Raw genomic sequence first — 19,425 nt, forward strand, 5'->3', positions numbered from 1 at the left:
GAGCAGTAGCAGGAAGGGGCACAGGGGCCCTCTGGGTTGCTAGGAACCTCCTGTCTTTGATCTGCATTAATAGTTACATACATGTGTTGAACAGAAGCGATAAAAACAGGGTCTCTGTATATCCATGCCATGAGAAATCTCTAGATCTCCTTATCAACACTTACACCCTAGGAATTTCCAGCCCCTCTCTACCATCTCCGCTTTGCAGCTCCCTAGTCTAAGCCACTGTCCTCTCTTAAAATAGCCTCTAAAGTGATCTCCATGCTTCTTGGCTTCCTCCAGGCCTTGCACCTTTAATTCCCCCCTAGCTGCAGAAGTGGTCCTTTTAAAGCCAGCACCCAGTAACACTATGCATTGTCCAAAACTCCGACGGTTTTCATCTCCCTCAGGATAAAACTCCAAGGCCTACAAGCCCTACATGCTCTCCCCACCTTCCACAGTGACCTGTCTGATCAGCTGCCACCCTCTCCGTACTCCTCATCACATCTCTCTAAGTGCAGTGGCCTCCAGACAGGGCCTGAGCACTGGAATGTACCTCTCCCAGACAGCCACATGCTTGCTCCCCCATGACATGTGTCTCTGCTAACTGTCCGCTCCTCAGAAAAGTAAACCTTCAGAGAAATCTTTAGCCACAGCCTCCATCCTGCCACATTCCCTCTTATTGGCATTTATCACCACCTTACAATTGTTTTTTTCTTACTAAATCAATTGCCACTTCCTAGGATGGCAAAGACTGTGTCCACCAGAACCTAGAACAGTACTGACTCATAGTAAGTGCTTGGAAAATATTTGCTGAACACAGGGAGTCCTCATCACGATCCCATGAAGCATGAGCTCTCCCTACGTCCATTTCAGAGACAAGGAAATGGAAGTTTAGTAAAAACTGTCAACCTTCTCACGTCCACACTGCTGGTAAGTGGTAGAGCCAAGTCTGAGCCCAGTTGGATTCTAGAAGTTGTGCTCACAGTCCCATGCTGCTGGTAAGTGGTAGAGCCAAGTCTGAGCCCAGGCTGTTGGATTCTAGAAGTTGTGCTCACAGCCCCATATCTGGGAGACCCCTCGGCATGTCAACTCTCCTACTTCCTGGATAGCACAGAAAGTGCCCACTAAATGGTGGGGGTTGCCAGATGCAGCCACTAAGAATACAGGGAATACAGGATGCCCAGGTAAATTTGAATTTTAGATAAAGGATGAGTAATTTTTTACTCTAAGTCCCAGTCAATACTTGTCCTGTACGTTACCCGGCAACCCTATAAATGACACCTCTCACAGACTGATCCACGTGGTAGGCTGAACTGTTATATTTCCCAAGTTGGGGTTTACAGTCCAAGAGTACACTTTTCTAGTACCTTTTCTCTCTATTTTGAAAGGACTACTGGGAATTGAGTTTTGACCCAGGCATATGCTCTAATAATCAGAACAAAAGAGTACATTGGCACCTCTGAAGTCGACCAGCTGCTTTTCCACCAGTCACGCGTGAGTGAGTCTTGACCTAACAAATGGAAGATTATGGAACAAAACTTCCCATTTCCAAAGCATTGCCTTCCAAAGACAGAATTAGATTCCTTTCAAACCTAAAGATGCAGTATCTACTTCTACTGAAAAGATAAAATTCAGGAGTTGGTAGGTATTGCTATTAATAACAGAAAAACAATCACATTTAATTCACTCTGGGGTTATATATTCTGCTGGGAAAGAAAGACTCCTACAGGGAAAGTAAGTCCTTTGATCCTAACAAAAAAGCAGTCAGTATCCATTGCAAAGTACACACCTAATGATGGAGGATTGGATTTATTATTTCAAACCGGCCCATAGTATAGCTATAATCAAGAAAAGACAAGTTCTCAGGCAGAAGGAAATTAAATTTTACTATACCTACAACTGTCAGGGACATTACCACGTCATCTCATCTGCACCTTGTAATAACCACAGTGATTTGGGAGTGCTATCTCCATTTTACGACTGGGCAAACCAATGCTTGGAGAGATGAAATAAGTCACCAGAGCTCTATGGGGCTGAGCTGCACGTGGTCTGAGGCCTCCAGGGAGCTTCCTAACGCCACTTCTTACCGTTCTAACACAGGCACTAATGTCTTCCTCGTCTCTGTGTAGAATAGACAATAAATTTTGAAGCTAGGCAAAATTAGATTCAAATTCTTGTTCCTTCACTAACTATTAACAGCTATGTGACTGGGCAATTCACCTGAGGTTTCTGGCCTTCAGTTTCATCCTCTGCAAAATGAGACCCCAAAACTATCCTTGCAAAACTGCTATTAGAGATAAAGATATATTAATATAAAGTACCAACAAAAGTAACTAATATTAAACATTGCCTTGGTGATCTTTTCAGGTTGCTAAAGAGAAAGAGCTGTTTCCTCCCAAGCCTAACGTTCAAAGAGCCCCGTGTCTTTTATATTTGATAAATATCTGCCCCTCAGCTAGAAATGGATCCTGCTGTTTGCTGGGCAGGACCCCTTTCTCGGGCAGGCCTCTGTGACTCTCCAGAGACAGAACCCAAGGGCCCTTCCATCCGGAGCAGATGGTCCCAACCTAAAAGGAAACAATGCACTCCAAGTTGCCTATTTCCAGAGGTTTTTCTAAAGGAGAGCGAGCAAGGAGAACAACAAGGGAAGGGAGTTCCTCTACAACCCTTCTTGTGTGTGTGTGTGTGTGTGTGTGTGTGGGCTCTGGCAGAATGAGATGCTAAAACTGGGGCAAAGAAAATTTGGCTCAGTATAATCGGGAACCATTACCTCAAACCAGGACAAAAGTCTAGCTACAGTATCTTCTCCCAGGCACTGCACATTTTAGTGCCATGAAAAGAACAAATTAATTCACTAAAGTAACTGTGATATTTTTCCCAGTAAACAGAATTTAGCCTTGGGGGAAGGGATCCTAAAATTATTTGAATTTTGTAACATCTCCCTTTCTTAAACAATAAAGTTATCCATCTTCATCTATATCTCTCTTCCAACTCTATTTTTATCCAAATGCTTCTGTGGCCTGTTTCTAGTTTTCCAATCTAATTGCCAAATTCTTTCTGAGCAGGGAGGCGATTTTCGGTGCAGGGAGTACTTCTCTTTGCTACTTTGTGGGGGTTTACTGATACCAACTAATGAATATTGCACAGGCATGCAGCCCTTCATCCCCTACCACTTTCTTCCAGCCTGTCCACAGATGCCCCCTTTCTTTCCCTAACAGACTTGGAACAATGAGCTCAGAGGAAGGAATGAGGTAGAGATGAGCCTGTCTCAAGGTCATGATCTCTAGCCTCTCCCACCCCTACCATCACTCCTGAGGGAACAAGAGCTGCCCCGCTCATTTTGGGAAGTCTCTTTGTGACTTACTTTATCCTTCAAAGCTTTCCCTGTGTTACTGAGAAGATGGCTGGAGAACAGATTCAGATTTTAAAAAGAGACCACAGGGGCCAAGTCCAATAGGCCCCTCCTCTCTAAATCTTCCAGAGGAGACTTGAAATATTTAAATATTAGAGCTTTAAAAACAAACAAAAGAAAACAACAACAATACAACTCAATTTAGGGTGCACAAGGCCACGGAATGATCTGAGCAAGTTAAAAGAAGGCATTGTTTCTAATATCAAGTCAATGGTTCACTTTGTGTTTTTAACTAAGACTATGTCATCAAATTATGCTCAAAAATGCCTCTTTGTGTTCCCCTGTTTGTGGAGTACTTATTTCCCTGGTATGCAGAATGGGGTTGAGAGCTGGGCACCATTTACATCTTAGAGAGATTCCTTTCTTTAATCAGAAAATCTCCAAATGATTAAAGTAATGAATGAGGCTCTGTCTTGGAAGAGTGGGTGGGAGAGGGGAGAAATCAATGGAATGCAGCTTTGGACATATAGAAAAGTATTAAGTTTTGAGAGGCACAGAACAAGAGGTAAGGGGAGATTCTCAAAAGCAAGTGAGGACGCATTTCCCCGACCTCTACCCTGCCTTCTCCTGTGTGGTAGTATCTGTCCACATGCCTGCACTTCAGTGTTGGGTGGGAGTAAATGTGCAGGGGAAGAAAAGAGGAAGGTGAGGATGGGAGAGGAGGGAAGATGACAAGGAGGGACAAGGATATGAAGTCAGGTGAAGACTTTGCTTGTTGGAGTCTCACAATCACTGAATGAGAGGCCCCCTCTGGGGTTTTCTGGTCTTTAAAGAAGTCTTAACTCATGGCTATATTCATGTCACAGTACTCTCATAAACGTTTACTGGAAAGCAGGCCCATATTTTATAAAGAGATGCAATTTTATATTAACTTATATCATATTATAACTTTTATATTATACTTTTATATTTTATGCTCTTCGAGGTACCATGTCTTAGCCAGGCACAGTGGCTCACACCTGTAATCTCAGCACTCTGGGAAGCAGAAACAGGCCAATTGTTTGAGCTCAGGAGTTTGAGACCAGCCTGAGCAAAAGCAAGACCCCATCTCTAGTAAAAATAGAAAAACTAGCCAGGCATTGTGACGGGTGCTATAGGCCCAGCTACTTCAGAAGCTGAGGTGAGAGGAACACTTGAGCCCAAGAGTTTGAGGTTGCTGGGAGCTATGACACCATAGCACCCAGTGTGACAGAGTGAGACACTGTCTCAAGAATGAAAAAAAAAGTACCATATGACAGAAAGCATTAATCAGCTTCAACATCCTGAATGAACTGAGAAAACAGTAGCTGTAGCTTTTTTTTTTTTTGAGGCAGTCTCACTATGTTGCCCTCAGTAGAGTGCCATGGCGTCACAGTTCACAACAACCTCAAACTCTTGGGCTTAAGTGATTCTCTGGCCTTAGCCCCCCAAGTAGCTGGGACTACAGGTGCCCGCCAAAATGTCCAGCTATTTTTAGTTGCAGTTGTCATTGTTTAGCTGGCCCGAGCCTTGGTGTATGTGGCTGGCGCTGTAACCACTGTGCTATGGGTGCCAAGCCAGTAGCTGTAGCTTTGACAGGCTGGTGACGTTATAAGAAATAATAAGAAACACATTAAAGACCTTTGGATCTGAACCCCAGCTCAACCTACTGTAACCTTGGATAAGTTACTCAGCCTTGCTGAGCTGCAGGTGGAGGGTAGATTAACACATAGATTCTTAGGCTTGTGGTTATGAATTCTCATAAGCTATGAAAAACTTTAAACATAGTACTCAGTATCACTATATTTTACTTAGAATTTATTTTAAAAATTGCTCCAAAGTAGAAATTATGAATAGGCAGCTAGCAGGCTAAAAGGTCCGTGATGTATATTGTTTGACCTAAGGACTATTTAAAAATTTAGGAAAATTAAATAAAATCAAAACTTCCAAGTTCTCTTGAAAAATTAAAAGTTCTGGCAATATGGTTCCTCCCTTCAAGTGGCTACAAGGCTGCCGGGGAACTTGAAGAAAAATCCTTATGCTTAGGCTTTGTGCCAGGCTTGCAGATATAATTGGTCTGGAATAGAGCCTGAGAATTTATATTTTTAAAAGCCTAGCCCTAAAAAAAATTTATTTAAGTGGTTTAATGCACAGGTGGGATTGAGAACCACCAATCTACGGTTAGGAGAGGGGGGAAAAAGATCATCAGCAGTGTGCGGTGTCCTCTTTAAGTTCATGTACAAGGCATTGGAGAGCCACTGGAAACAGGAGCAGAGTGGTGACACTCCAGCAGATGACACAGCACACACAAACCAGCACTGAAAGCCCAGGTGACATAGACATTGATATAAACAGAGGACTCGTCTTCCCAGGTAGAGGAAGGAAGCTGCTGCTGGGACCTGTGATAGGACATTTGAGGGCCACCATTAGGGCTCAGCCAGATAGGAGGTAAATGGAAACCAGCCCTTGGTCTTGTCTCAGTCTCTTCTCTTTCCCATTAAAAATGAGCAAAGTGCTGACCTCCGCATCATGTGAGTTTATCTGCTGTCCAGAATAAAGCTGAGTTTTCACATACTGAGCTTTATTACTTTGGTCTAGAGTTATCTTAGCAGTAAAGGATGCCTTCAGAAAAACAATCCGTAGGTACAACTATTATTGCCCACAATCATAGGGCTTTTTTCCTAAAGAATAAATCATCCAGTATTTCTGACAGAATACTATCCAAAAGTTCAAAGACAGTAAATTTTAAAAAATGCATTTGGAGAGTAACCAGTTTTAGAGAGGATGAAGTCAAGCACCCCCTTTTGGGGGCTACAATGTAGTGGCACCATCATAGCTCACAGCAACCTCAAATTCAGGGGCTCAAGTGAATTCCTACCTCAGCCTCTCAAGCAGCTGGGACTACATGCATACACCTTCAGGCCCAGCTAATTTGTTCTGTCTTTAGTAGAGATGGGGGTCTGGTTCTTACTGAGGTTGGTCTCAAACACCTGACCTCAAGCCATCCTTCGGCTAGGATTATAGGCATTAGCCACCATCCCTGGCTCAACCAGCCATTCTTTAATCTCTAATGGTGGGATTATAAATTTGGACAACATTTACGGAAACTGGACAGTGTGTGCCAGGAGCTCAGAAATTATTCTTTTTTTAAATCTATTGCTGTGAATTTATTTGTAGGATTCTAAGAAAATAATTAGAGATAGAATATTTGGGTGTAAGTTTATCACAGAATGAATAATAATAATACTGAAAATTTGGAAGAAACCAAAGTAAATATCCAGCAAAAGGGAATCAGTTCAATTAATTTATTAAACTTATGCCTTTAAACAATACCTAATACATTAGAGAATGCTCATGATACATTTTAAATGAATAACAGAATGTTATAAAACAGTGTTTAGTAGGAACTAAAATATGCTTAATGGAAATAAGGTGAAATGCTCATATAGTTTACTTCTTCTTCGTATTTTTCTAATTCCTATAACAATGCACTACTTTTATAATTCTGAAACAAAATATTTAGCTTTCAACAAATATGGAGGCTCGGCACCTATACCATAGTTGCAGCACCAGCCACATACACCAAGGCTGAAGGGTTCGAATCCGGCCCAGACCAGCTAAACAACAATGACAACTGCAACCAAAAAAAATAGCCAGGCATTGTAGCAAGTGCTTGTAGTCTGAGCTACTTGGGAGGCTGAGGCAAGAGAATTGCTTAAGCCCAAGAGTTTGAGGTTGCTGTGAGCTGTGACACCATAGCACTCTACCGAGGGTGACATAGTAAAATTCTGTCTCAAAACAAACAAACAAACAAACAAACAAACAAACAAAAAAGTGGAGGTCTCAATGAAGATATTGAAAAGTAATTATCATCAAAAAAAGTAATTATCAGTCTTTCTCCCATTATGAGTTAAGGATATACATCTCTGAAAAGATTTCTAAATCCACACCAATTATTTTTAAAGCACTAGAACTCTGAATCTACACTAGACTTTCTGACCTCACCCTGTCCCTTACTCTCTTTCTCTTATCTAGTTTACTGCTAGCTGGAATATTGATGATCACCAGTCAGACAATCCCAGGACACGTGTGGAGGAATAGTGTACTCAGCAGAATATGCATGTTTTCCCTTCCTTATAATCATTTCCATACAAATTTATACAGCCAAAGATCCTAAAATGAAGAAACCATCAAATGTGATGGGCACTGAGTCCTTGGGGACTCACATATTACGAGATGCTATGGGGGCACATGGCACTGGGGTTCCTTTATCCCTAGAAACTCCTTAGTTCTAGTTTCACAGAACCCTAACTGTTCCTATTCTACTCTGAGATACAGAACAGAATCAGGCAGAGTTCAGGGTCATCATGGAGCAGAAGGCATCTTCCCCCATCCCAGGCCAAACCATTTTAGGAGAATCCTAGGACCCTGGCCTACTCTAACCTGGGACAGGGTGTTCTAAGTGTCACAGACTGTCTACTTCAGAGAAATCTTAAGTGCTCAGCATGGGAACAGGGAGTGAATTGATTTATGAAGCTCAGTCTCCCTAGGTCTACTCTCAACAGCTCCTCCTCAGTTCACCCAGAGACGAAGCCGAGCTGCTACTAGGATCAGGGTTCAGGGTGGGCACAGCAAAGAACTAGAGGGCCAGAGTTTGCTGTGCCATTTGCTACCAGGGTATTAGATCCACCCAATCCTACACTCCTCCATTCACTGCCCACCTCTGAAGACCAAAGCTGACAGCTACCGCATAGCTGCTTATTTCCAGCAAGTAGTTCTCACAGTGTAAAAGGAAGCAGGTAAAGCTGTGATGTGAATGTTTTTGTCCCCTCCAAAACTCATGTTGAAACTTAATTCCCAATCCAATGATGTATTGAGGTGGGACTTAATGGGTAGAGTTTTGGTTATGAGGCCCTTTCAGGAGTAGGTTCTCTCTTCCGCCGTATGAAGACATGATATTCTTCCCTTTTAGAGCCTGCAGCATCTTGGGCTGGCTGTCATGGCTCATGCCTGTAATCCTAGGACTCTGAGAGGCCCAGGCAGCCCTTGATCACTTAAGCTTAGGCATTTGAGACCAGCCTGAGCAAGAGCAAGACCCCATTCTCTATTAAAAATAGAAAGATTAGCCAGGCATTATGGGGGGCACCTGTAGATCCAGCTAGGAGGGATGCTAAAACAGGAGGATAAATTGAACCCAGGAGTTTGAGGGTCATGGCCCTCTAGCCTGGACCAAAAAAAAAAAAAAAAAAAAAAAAAAAGAAAAAACAAAAGAAAAAAAGAAAGATGGAAATTTAAGGCACCATACTGGAAACTGAGAGATAGGGCCCTAACATGCCAGCGCCTTGCTTTTGGACTTCCCATCTTTATAAATGACCTAGTCTGTGGAATTCTGTCATAGCAGCACAGAACAACAGGTTAGCAATGGAAGTGCAGGATCCAGCTGAGCCCTTCATAGAGATCTCAGAGTATTGTGAACATTCAACTAGAAAATAACACCCACCTCATAGGAAGTTCTGATGAGTCTGAAGATGTCCACCTCGGGGTAAGGCTCCACGTCGTCACTGAGCAAGGAGTGGAGGTGGGGAATGGGAGGCAGCGCGCTGTCTTTATTGGTCACACTGTCTAAGTACCTAGGAGAGGAAATGAATCCGAAGTCATGGGAGGCTAACTTGGAATTCCCCCATTCCAGTTCTCCAGTCATTTTCTGCAATCTTTGCATTTTAAAACAAAGGATTAGTTTTCTTCAAAACGAAATGAAATTCCCTTAACTTCTAACAAAAAGCAAATGAAAATACATCCTCCACCACAAGGAGAAGTGGGCATGATGATTACCATGAACATGAACTAAGACTTGTGAGAAAGAGCGAAAGGAGAGGGAAGAAACCTGGAGACGGTTTTCAAAGTCCTGCTCAGTACGGTACCTTCCCAAAACGGTCATAGCCTCTCCGTCATCCTTGCAGTTCAGCAGTTTGTCCACATTTGCATCCAGCACAGCGAGGGCCAGCTGGAATATCACTTTGATTCCTTCATAGAAGAAACAGTCAACAACCACAACTGCACTCTCAAAGGGCATCACACTGAGGAAGAGGGTGAGGAACCAGGACAGGGAGATGGTGGAGATCACGCCCAGATCCTGCATGCAGTCGTACAGCTGCGGGACGTAGTCTCGGGCCAGCTCCTCGAAGACACCTTGGTCCACCAGGGCACCTGTTGCAGGCGTGTACACAAGAGGGCACAGGTTAACCAACTGCAGCCTCTCACTAACAAACCCAATCAAACGGCTTGACTATAGTGATCCCAGTTGACGACTACTGCTAACACAGAACACTAACTGTTCTGCTGTTAGTATGTCAGGAGACCACGGTGTCAAGAAAGCTCAGTCACCAGAGTAATTCTGGCTGCACCTTCTCTTTCTGGGGTCTTCCTGTCCTGCTTTCCTTAATATGAAAGAGCTATCACAGGATAGCTGTAAGGGCTTTGACCAAAGCCAGTTTACAAAGTTTTCATGATATACAATTGATTATTTTGTTGGCAACATGTCTGGTTAAGCCTGAAAGGCACATCTAAGCACAGTCATGTGTCACTTAACCATTAGGATAGGTACTGAAAAATGTGTTCTTAGGTAATTTCATTGTTGTATACATGTATAAAATGTCCTTAAACAAACCTAGGCTATATCCTACAACATACAGAGGACATCCTCCCCCACCCCCCCCACCCCCAGCCTATTGCTCTGAGGCTACTAGTCTGGACAGCATGTTACTGAACTGAATGCTGGAGGCAACTGTGGTATTTGTGTCCCTAAACACATCTCAACATAGAAAAGGTACAGCACAAATATGGCATAACCTTATGGAACCCCTGTTGTATATATGCATCAGTCCTTGTTAGTCTTTGTCTGCCTCAGGGAATAAACACTCACAAAGTCCCCACCTCTGGGGGTTTAAACACACAGTCAGGAAAGAAGAGAACAGGACTTATTAGTCTCCCTTTACCTCCTATGGCTCTAAACATTCTTAAGCAAATAGGACTTGTTAGTCTTTCTCTGGCTCAGTGGGTCTGGACACTGATTAAACAAAGAAGAGAACTCTCCCTGCTTTTCTGGTTCTGTAAAAACAGTCCTTCCAGGTTACTGAAGATTTCCAGCGATAACCCTCCCCCTTTTTACAAGGCCTCCAGCAGAGTGCCTTTAGTCTTCTACACCACATTGCAGTTACTGAGCTACTTACTACTGGGTCCCCTCCTGAGCTGCACTTGTGCCACACCCCGAATTGCTTTAAAAGGGGCCCCTTACCCAAGCTGGAGCTGTCACCACTTTTTCTAAGAGCTTGCAGATGCTCTTAATAAATCTCCCGTATTAACTCTGCTCGGCCTGGCTCTTCCTGGCACCTTTCCACCTTTTCCTGACCAAGACATCAGCACCATAGCTTCAAAAGTACATGTAACCAATTTACATGGCAAACTCTTTTTTATCAAAAGAAATCACTCTTCTGGGTGCATGGTCTCCAAGTAGAAACCATTTTTTTTAACAACTGTTTTTTTTTTTTTTTTTTAACTGAAAAGCATTTCTGCTATACGCATTCATGATCAACTTACCGACATCTTTTGATATTTTCAATGAATAAAATGAGTGTGCAAATGTTTAGAAATATAGACAGAACACAGGAGGAAAGCATACAGGATACATTTGTACTGCCCGAGCAATGAAACACTTGCCCAGCTAAAATGAATGCCTGTCATTTGAGGAGATGATATTACTAACGTCTGATATTAAACGCTCACGGAAGGTATTTGCTTTGTAATGAAATCAGTCTGAAAAATACCTTGTAAATTTAGCTTTACCAGGTTCTGAATGAACCTTTATATTCTATTTTCTCCATTCCAGACAACCTTTCTTTGAATACCGCTATTTCCATAGGTCCATCCTCTTCACTAAAAAATTAAATTAATGGGGTTTTTTTTTATCCAATCTCTTTGTGTTGGTGGTTGGTATACTTGGCATAGGTCTCACCTGTCACAGAGTGACACATTCACATCATATGTCTTCTAAAAAATTTTCTGTTAATAGTGATACGGGCATATTTCCTTAAGCTCCATAAGGTTCCTTTGTATGGAACCTACATTTAATCAAGCCCTTGAATTTCCATCTTGAAAAACTGGAGGAGTCTGAAACTCTTGGCTTATGGTGATTGGAAATACTGTTCTAGCTGGTAACATGCTACAAACATCTTCTGATGAAGCATAGATTAAAATGTTAAACCCATCCCCACATACCAACAACTCTGGTGTTGTAGTAGTCCGGGAGCATGCGCTCACATAAAGCCACGAGCAGCCAGAAGGCTTCTTCCTCTTTGGCATAAAGAAGGAGCACTGAAGTGACAATATTCATGGCCTAAGGAGCGAAAGTGGATGTCAGCAAGCACGTTTGAAAATATAAGCAATTCTGTTCACCTAAAAGTTACTGAGTTCTTCTCAGCGGGGAGAGCAGCAGATTTTTTTTTCTATAAAAGGCCAGATAACTAGTTTGAGGCTTTGCAGACTACGCATAGTCGTCTGTCACATCCTTCTCTGAGTCTTCTTTAATTTACGACCCTCTGAAAATTGAAAAAGCTATTAGTCCTCAAGCCAGTAGCTATTTGGGGTCTCCATCAACACCAATATTCACCAGTCTGAGATCTAAACTTGTGCAGGGAAACTTTCATTCAAACACTTTGCCCATGGGCGCTGGCCCCATATACCGGAGGTGGTGGGTTCAAACCCAGCCCTGGCTAAAAAAAAAAAAAAAAAAAGGCAAAAACTTTGCCTAAAGGTTATTTAACAATGTTTTTAACCCTCTTAAAATCTCTCTTAATCCTTAATTCAGTGAGGTAAAAATTTCCTTTTTAGCCTTCCATAATGGTTTCTATGGCTCCAAGCCTCCTCAGAGAACATGTTACTTTTCAAAGCTGGAGTCCTTACTTATTATTTCCTTCTGGATAAAGGTGGTAGTGATAAGTAGAAGTGATTTAAATTCTAAAGGAACTATACTATATTGCAGGATATTATCAGGTACCTCATAAGTACTCTCTAGGTTCTACTACTTTAATAGTCCTCTTAATTAAAAGGAGAAAGATCAAAAGATAAATATAAACTCCAGGATATTAGAAGCCAACTAACATCTACTCTACTCTTTTGATCTCCTAGAAACCAGTAATTGTTCATCAGACGTCTATAATACAAATTTCAAAAAACCGTATTTTGGTCTAATAGGTGCTTTCCTTTTAAGTCTTACTCATTATTTTCCCAAGTGAAATCCCTATTAAAATTTCACTTGAGAATTAACCTGCTGATTCTAGTGCATGATTATCATCTGGGTCAGTCCCCTCGTCATTCATCAAGGTATGTTGTTTGGGTCTGTTTTATAACAGGGTCTTGACTAAGTAGTGGGGATGGAGGAACACCATTGAGAAGTCTCACAGGCCCTAAATCCTGGTATTAGAGAGACAAAGATGACAAAGTTAGCCACTTTGGGGTTTTATTTAAATTGAGTGCTATTAAAAAGATAAAATAATGCAACACAGGCGCATGCACACACACCTGAGTGAACCCGTGTGAGAGAAGGGGCTCAGCCCCCTTTCCCTTTTGCTGGATGGCTAGGGACGGCCTCTCCCACGATGTGGCCTTTGAATCTAAGGTCACATTATTTTAGAGTTTCCCCAAATTGTCTTATAAATACCAGCACAAGGGATTATTTTCATTGGCATTTGGCAACACTTTTTATATCGAATTAAGCGCTTATTCTAATGTATACTAAAATATCACCCCAGTATATCTGTATTCTCAAGGCTATTACTGCTTAAGAGAGTGCAAAGCAGGAACACTGTGGCAATCCCCGTGAAGGCCCTGTGCTCAGGTGTGCACTCTTTTTATTTTAGGGAGTCTGAGGAGCGGATCAGAGAATGAACAGGATCTTTTCCTATCCACCCAGTTAGACAGTGACGAATCTAGAACGGGCACTCGTTTCTTCAGGCTCCTCCACTCAATGCAGTGGTTCTCAACCAAGGCTGATTGTGCTTGTTGGGGACATTCAGTAACGTCTAGAGACATTTTCGGCTGCCACGACTGGGGAGTTCTACTGGCATCTAATGGGCCCGGATATTACTAAACATCCTATGAAGCTCAAGGCAGCCCCTACAACAAAGAATTAAGTCCACAAGGCTGAGAAACCTTGGTGCAGTGATAGTTCTGTTAACCATAAATCCTTCCTTCACATTATTTATTGGCAAATAGAATTTAATTTTTTTAGCATAAATATTCTGTGACATTTACCTGGCAATACCCTATATTAGGATTTCGAAAAGCATAAGCTGTTAACACTCTCCTCAGAGCTGCGATGCCCATTTCATTCTGGAAGGCCGGGTGCTCTGGAAGGGACCGGTGTAAATCCCTCTCAATCTCCTCCGTGGCGAGATTGTACTTCCCCAAGGACTTCTCCACGAGGTCTTCGTAGTACCCAGGATGTGTGGCCTTTTCGTTGATGGCACCTGGGAAATAAGACCCAAAAGTTATAATACCAAAAAAACAAAAGCCCTGCCTTCTGGTCTGCAACCACAACTTACGACCAAACCTCTTCACTTTCCTACCTCTGGACGGAAACTTGCAAAATCAGATGAAACCACGCAGATGCGGCTATGAGACAACAGGCTACACTGGCAAATGTGCTTGTGGGTCTTCTTCTAGCTTCCTCTACAGTAAGCTAGTTACTTAAAAACTTCCTAAGGCAGAGGTTCCCAAGCTACAAGGAACTTCTGTGGACAGCCCTGAGTATAGTGACTTCTGAGGAGTGGCAGAGGGGAGTCATCAGAGTCAGCCAGGCTGGGCCTCACCCTCTCATCACTTCCAGCAGCCATAGCAGCTCTGCTTTTATTTTGTAGTTTTTGTTAAGATTTCATTTGAAAATAGAGTTTCTGCCTCTCAAAACAGGTTGGCCTCAAACTGAGATTCTGTCTCAAAAATACAAAAATTCATTTTACACTAGCATTGAAAATTTAGGAATAAATATAACAAAATACATGTAAAACTTGCTCACTACAAACTACGAAAAAATTCCTGAGGGAAATTAACAAAGACTTAAGTAGATGAAAAGACATCTGTGTTTATGTATTATAGGAAGACTTAATATTGTTGACCTAATAATTGTTGACCAAACTGACCTAAAATAATTGAGACTTTGTGGTACTGTCATAAAGACAAACATATAAATCATTAATTTTTGACAAGAATGCTAAGACAATTCAATGGGGGAAAGAATAGTCTTTTCGACAAATGGGCTGGGATAACTGGATTATCTATATGAAGAAGAATGAATCAGATTGTTCCCTCACACCACATAAAAAATTAACTCAAAATGAGCCCATGACTTAAATGTAATTGCTAAGACTATAAAACTCTTAAAAAATAGAACAGGCATAAATCTTCATGCTATGAAAGTATAGTGACCAAAAAATAGATATAAATTGTACTTCTTCAAAATTAAACATTTTTGTGTTTCAAAGAATGCCACCGAAACAGTGAAAAGACAGCTTACAGGATGAGAATTATTTTTGAAATCTAAGAAGGGATTTGTACCTAAAATATGTTTAGATACTCTTACAACTCAACAATTAAATGATAAATAACTTGGGGGGTGCCTGTAGCTTAGTGGGTAGGGCGCTGGCCCCATATACCAAGGGTGGCGGGTTCAAACTCAGCTCCGGCCAAACTGCCACAAAAAAATAGCCAGGTGTTCTGGCAGGCTCCTGTAGTCCCTGCTACTTAGGAGGCTGAAGCAAGAGAATCGCTTAAGCCCAGAAGTTGGGAGGTTGCTGTGAGCTGGGATGCCATAGCACTCTACTGAGGGTGATAAAGTGAGACTCTGTCTCTTAAAAAAAAAAAAAAGATAAATAACCCAATTTAAAGTAGGCAAAAGTTGGAAACAGGTATTTCTGCAAGGAAGATGGACAACAGGTGTATAAAAAAATGCTCAACATCATTAGCCATCAAAGAAACAAAACAATGTGAATCAAAATAACAAAACATCACTTTATACCCACTAGGATGACTATAATAAAAAGCTAGGTAATAACAAGTATGGTGAAGACACTGAGAAACTGGAACTCTTACACTGCTGGGGAGTGTAAAATGGTACAGCTGCTTTGGAAATTATTCTGGCAGTTCCTCAAAGGTCAAACATAGAGTATCATTGGAGCCAGAAATTCTACTCCCAGGTATACACGCAAGAGAAATAAAAATATGTGTTGACATAAAAACTTGCACATGAATGCTCACAGTAGCATTATTTATAGCACCCAAAGCATGGAAGCAACCTAAATATTCAACAACTGATACATGGATGAACAAAGTGCAGTACATCCATATAAGGGTATAAAATTCTACCATCGAAAGGAAAAAAATGGTAAGATACATTATGACATGGTTGAACCTTGAAAATACTGTTCTAAGTGAAAGAAGCCAGTCACAAAAAACTACCTATAGTATGCTTACATTTATGCATATGAAATGTCTAGAGACAGAAAGGAGATTGGAGATTGCCTACGTCTAGAGGGGGTTTGTAGGGAAATAGAGAATGACTGATGCAGGTACGCAGAGCTTTTTGGGGAGATGATGGCAGTATTCTAAAATAGACAGTGGTGATAACTGCACAATTCTGTGAATATTCCAGAAACCACTGAATTATACACTTCAACTGGTGAATTGTGAATTACATCTCAATAAAGCTATCATGAAAAAGAAAGAATAAATATAAGTTATATGTATAAAATGACACGGTAAACATTTACATTTAGCAGTTTAGATGTATCCAACCCAAGACCACTGGGCTGTCCCACTCCTGATGGTCAGAGACAAAGCCAACCATAACATTCACACTTGCCCTCATGAGGGCAGCCTGGCTGGCAGCAATGTACCACCCTGGTTTTTGCTCTGTTCTCATGGGAGGTGTGCTGAGATTTCTGCCATCTGGCCTGTATACCACTTTGGTGGGTATGCTCATTCATGTCCTCATGTAGTGACTCTAAGGGTCAGGGGAAGCAGGTAAGACCCAAGTTGGGCTCCTGGCCAAGCTGACCTCCACATGAGCCCCACGCCTGGGTGTGGGGAAATATGGGCTCAGTTATCTACCCAATAGGAGGCTGTGTGTAGACCATTTCACCTCTGGTCTCACATAGCCTATCACTTAAAGAAAACATTGGGTCTAACCCTAAACATATCTCTGAAATAGGGCTGTGTACTGTTGTTCTCTGGTTTGTTGGTGGTATGTATGTTTCATCTTCATCTAAAGTGTAGCTGTGGGCTCGGTGCCTGTAACTCAGTGGGTAGGGGTAGGGTGCCGGCCACATACACCAAGGCTGGCAGGTTTGAATCTGGCTTGGGCCAGCTAAAGCAACAATGACAACTGCAACAGAAAAATAGCCAGGCGTTGTGGCAGGTGCCTGTAGTCCCAGCTACTTGGGAGGCTGAAGGAAGAGAATTGCTTAAGCCCAAGAATTTGAGGTTGCTGTGAGCTGTGATGCCACAGCACTCTACCCAGGGTGACAACTTGAGACTCTGTCTCAAAAAAAATAAAAGAAAAATAAATAAAAGGTAGCTGTGAATAACTTCTAATTTGAACAGGGAGGGCGAAAGTGGAATTTTTCAATTATTCTGTCTGTGATCTGCATCTGGTTGTCAAGGTGACCAGGCCACTGAACACAGGAAGACAGGAGGAGACAGGAAGGTGATCATCTTCTAGGGCTTGATTTTTAATTAGAGACAAGTTCCCTTAAATTTTCATTTCTAAATGAGGAGCTCTGGCTGGTCTACTTGAGGAAAATCAAAAACAGGAATGTAAATGAAGACCGAATAAACTGGTTTCACATGGAATACATAAAATCAATTATTTTTCCAGATTCTACTCTCCTATTTCTGAGACATTTATACATCTCATTATGGGCAATTTTACCAGTTACATCTGCTTTTTAGAAAGAGCTGTGAGTTTTTATGGCTTTCCTGTAAGTCTGGTAATTATCCTTTTAACTTTAACGCCATTTTAAAAAGTAAAAGCTTTTAATAATAGCATTTGTGTTGGATCACCTTAGGTCAAAATAAAAATACTAACATAGGTCTATGTAGAATGATCACATTTCAGGCCTCAGACCACGTAGAGCCACCATTCTATACATTAAAGACTGGAGAGACCCAAATGTTCAGGACTCTGATATTCAGGACATTACAGATCCTGAAATATACTGGATGCTGTGGGACAGAAGGAAGGACTGTGGGCTTATCCTGAAGGGTCTCTGGTTTCTGTAGCAGGGGTCAAATGCTTGATGTGAGAGGGTCAAATTCAGGCATTAGAGCCTGTTCTATGCCCGTGGAGATGGCTGGGCCTTCCCCCCAGGTCCACAGATACGTCCCCTCTATTCTTCCCAGAATCTCCAGTTCAATGGACAAGGCACAATCTGGGTAGGCAACAGGTTCCAGTGCAGACTCTGGCCTCACCTCCAAAGCTCTGTGATGCCCAAAGATGTTAGGAGGTGGCAAAAATCAGTAACTGGGCCTTCCTGTTCCTCATATCTCCTTCTACTTCCCCACCTGGTGACAGCTCTGAGAATGTGTCATTTAAACATTCTTAAATGAAGCTGACATAACTAGTAAAGGGGAAAAAAAAGAACTCCTTCAATCACAAAGTGTTCTACCAGTCCTGGATGCTTGTGATGGGAAGAGTGATTGAAGGACTGCAACACTCTGGTGAGAAATGAAATGTAGCTCTGGATTGAGGGGTGCATATTTGAAAGAACCCCTGATGCACATGGAGGTGGAAGGGTAAGGCCTGGAGTCATGCAGACTCTGTCACCAGGGCCCTAACCCAGTGTGGCTGTACCTGAGAGCAGCAGCCAGAGCTCCCCCCGCATGCTCTCCGGGATGCCCTTCAGCACCAGCTCCCGCGTCTTCTCGGTGCGGTACATGCAGACCCCTTGCCCATACTCAGCAAAATGAATCTTCCAGGCTTGCTCTTTCAAAAACTCTTTGGCCTGAAAGAGATAATGAAACATTACTAAAGCCCAAGTACTTCAAGGATGGCAAGGACAAGTGTGTTGGAAGGTCACAACATTTTCCCTGTTGAAGGAAGATCAAGTTCTGAACAGAAATCTTGAGAACAAGGAACTCAGAGTCTCTAGCCTTGCTCCCCAATTCTACACATCAGTCACAGCCTGCAGTTCAGCCATGCAGCTTTCTGGCCCAGAGTCAAAACCCAATTTCCTGAGATGGGTCATGTGAATGTCAATTATATTTATGGTTTACTTCTACACCTCCAAGTGAAAGTAAGTTAATGTTTTTAAAGTGTGGGCTTGAGAAACTGTGTACATATTTGGTGCTAAACTTAAGCAATAATTAAAAAGAAAACAAGATCAAAAGAAGCCACCCCGACCTACTATGACTCATCTTCTTTCATGAAGCCACTCTGAAACCTCATGACACATTTACACAAAATCTGCTTTAGTTACAGGAAATCTGCACTTACACTGATGTTACAAGCTTACTTACTTATAGTACCAAATGTTTTTCGTTGGTGTTTTCTAATACAGAAAGTTTCAGGCAAGAGCAAGAGGCACCTACCAACTTCGGGTTGAATTCCTCGGGAGACCGCCGCCGGTACATGGTCATCAGGGTCTGGGTGGCCGTGGGGACGCTGTTGCCGTTGAGGTTGAACTGGCGCTCTCCATCAGCATCGGAGCTTGTGCTTCTCTGGGGGCTGGAGGAGACGAGGCTGCTGGGCCGAGAATACACCTGTGGATGCAGAGAAGCACAAGACACTGGAAGGAATCAGGGGACTGTATCTACTTCTTCAGGGGAATCTGTACAGTTAGCAACGGCTGCATCATTTTATTTTTCCAAGATCTTTTTCACTATGTGAGAAAATGAGAGAAAAGGAGAAAAAAAGAGAGGTAACATTTTGGCAGCACCTGCATCAAAGGCTACAGGGCTTCAACGCTCAAAATAGGTTTTCTTTATAGTTTAGATGGATATTTGCAACAAAGTTCCTCTGACTTGCA

At 42.2% G+C, this 19,425-nt stretch overlaps 1 protein-coding gene across 1 annotated transcript in view; it reads right to left on the minus strand.

The window, feature by feature from the left end:
* TBC1D9 (TBC1 domain family member 9) overlaps positions 1-19,425 on the minus strand; it is a 69,751-nt gene that overhangs the window by 17,983 nt on the left and 32,343 nt on the right. The window contains exons 7-12 of the mRNA XM_023513460.1: positions 18,989-19,159; positions 18,252-18,402; positions 13,661-13,875; positions 11,627-11,744; positions 9,274-9,559; positions 8,853-8,982 (exon numbers count right to left, since the gene is read on the minus strand). Of these exons, the coding sequence (XP_023369228.1) occupies positions 8,853-8,982; positions 9,274-9,559; positions 11,627-11,744; positions 13,661-13,875; positions 18,252-18,402; positions 18,989-19,159 (1,071 nt within the window). The remainder of the gene's footprint in view (positions 1-8,852; positions 8,983-9,273; positions 9,560-11,626; positions 11,745-13,660; positions 13,876-18,251; positions 18,403-18,988; positions 19,160-19,425) is intronic.

This window comes from Otolemur garnettii, unplaced genomic scaffold (assembly GCF_000181295.1).
Source record: "Otolemur garnettii isolate 467f Iridium unplaced genomic scaffold, OtoGar3 scaffold00041, whole genome shotgun sequence".
Lineage (NCBI taxonomy): Eukaryota > Metazoa > Chordata > Mammalia > Primates > Galagidae > Otolemur > Otolemur garnettii.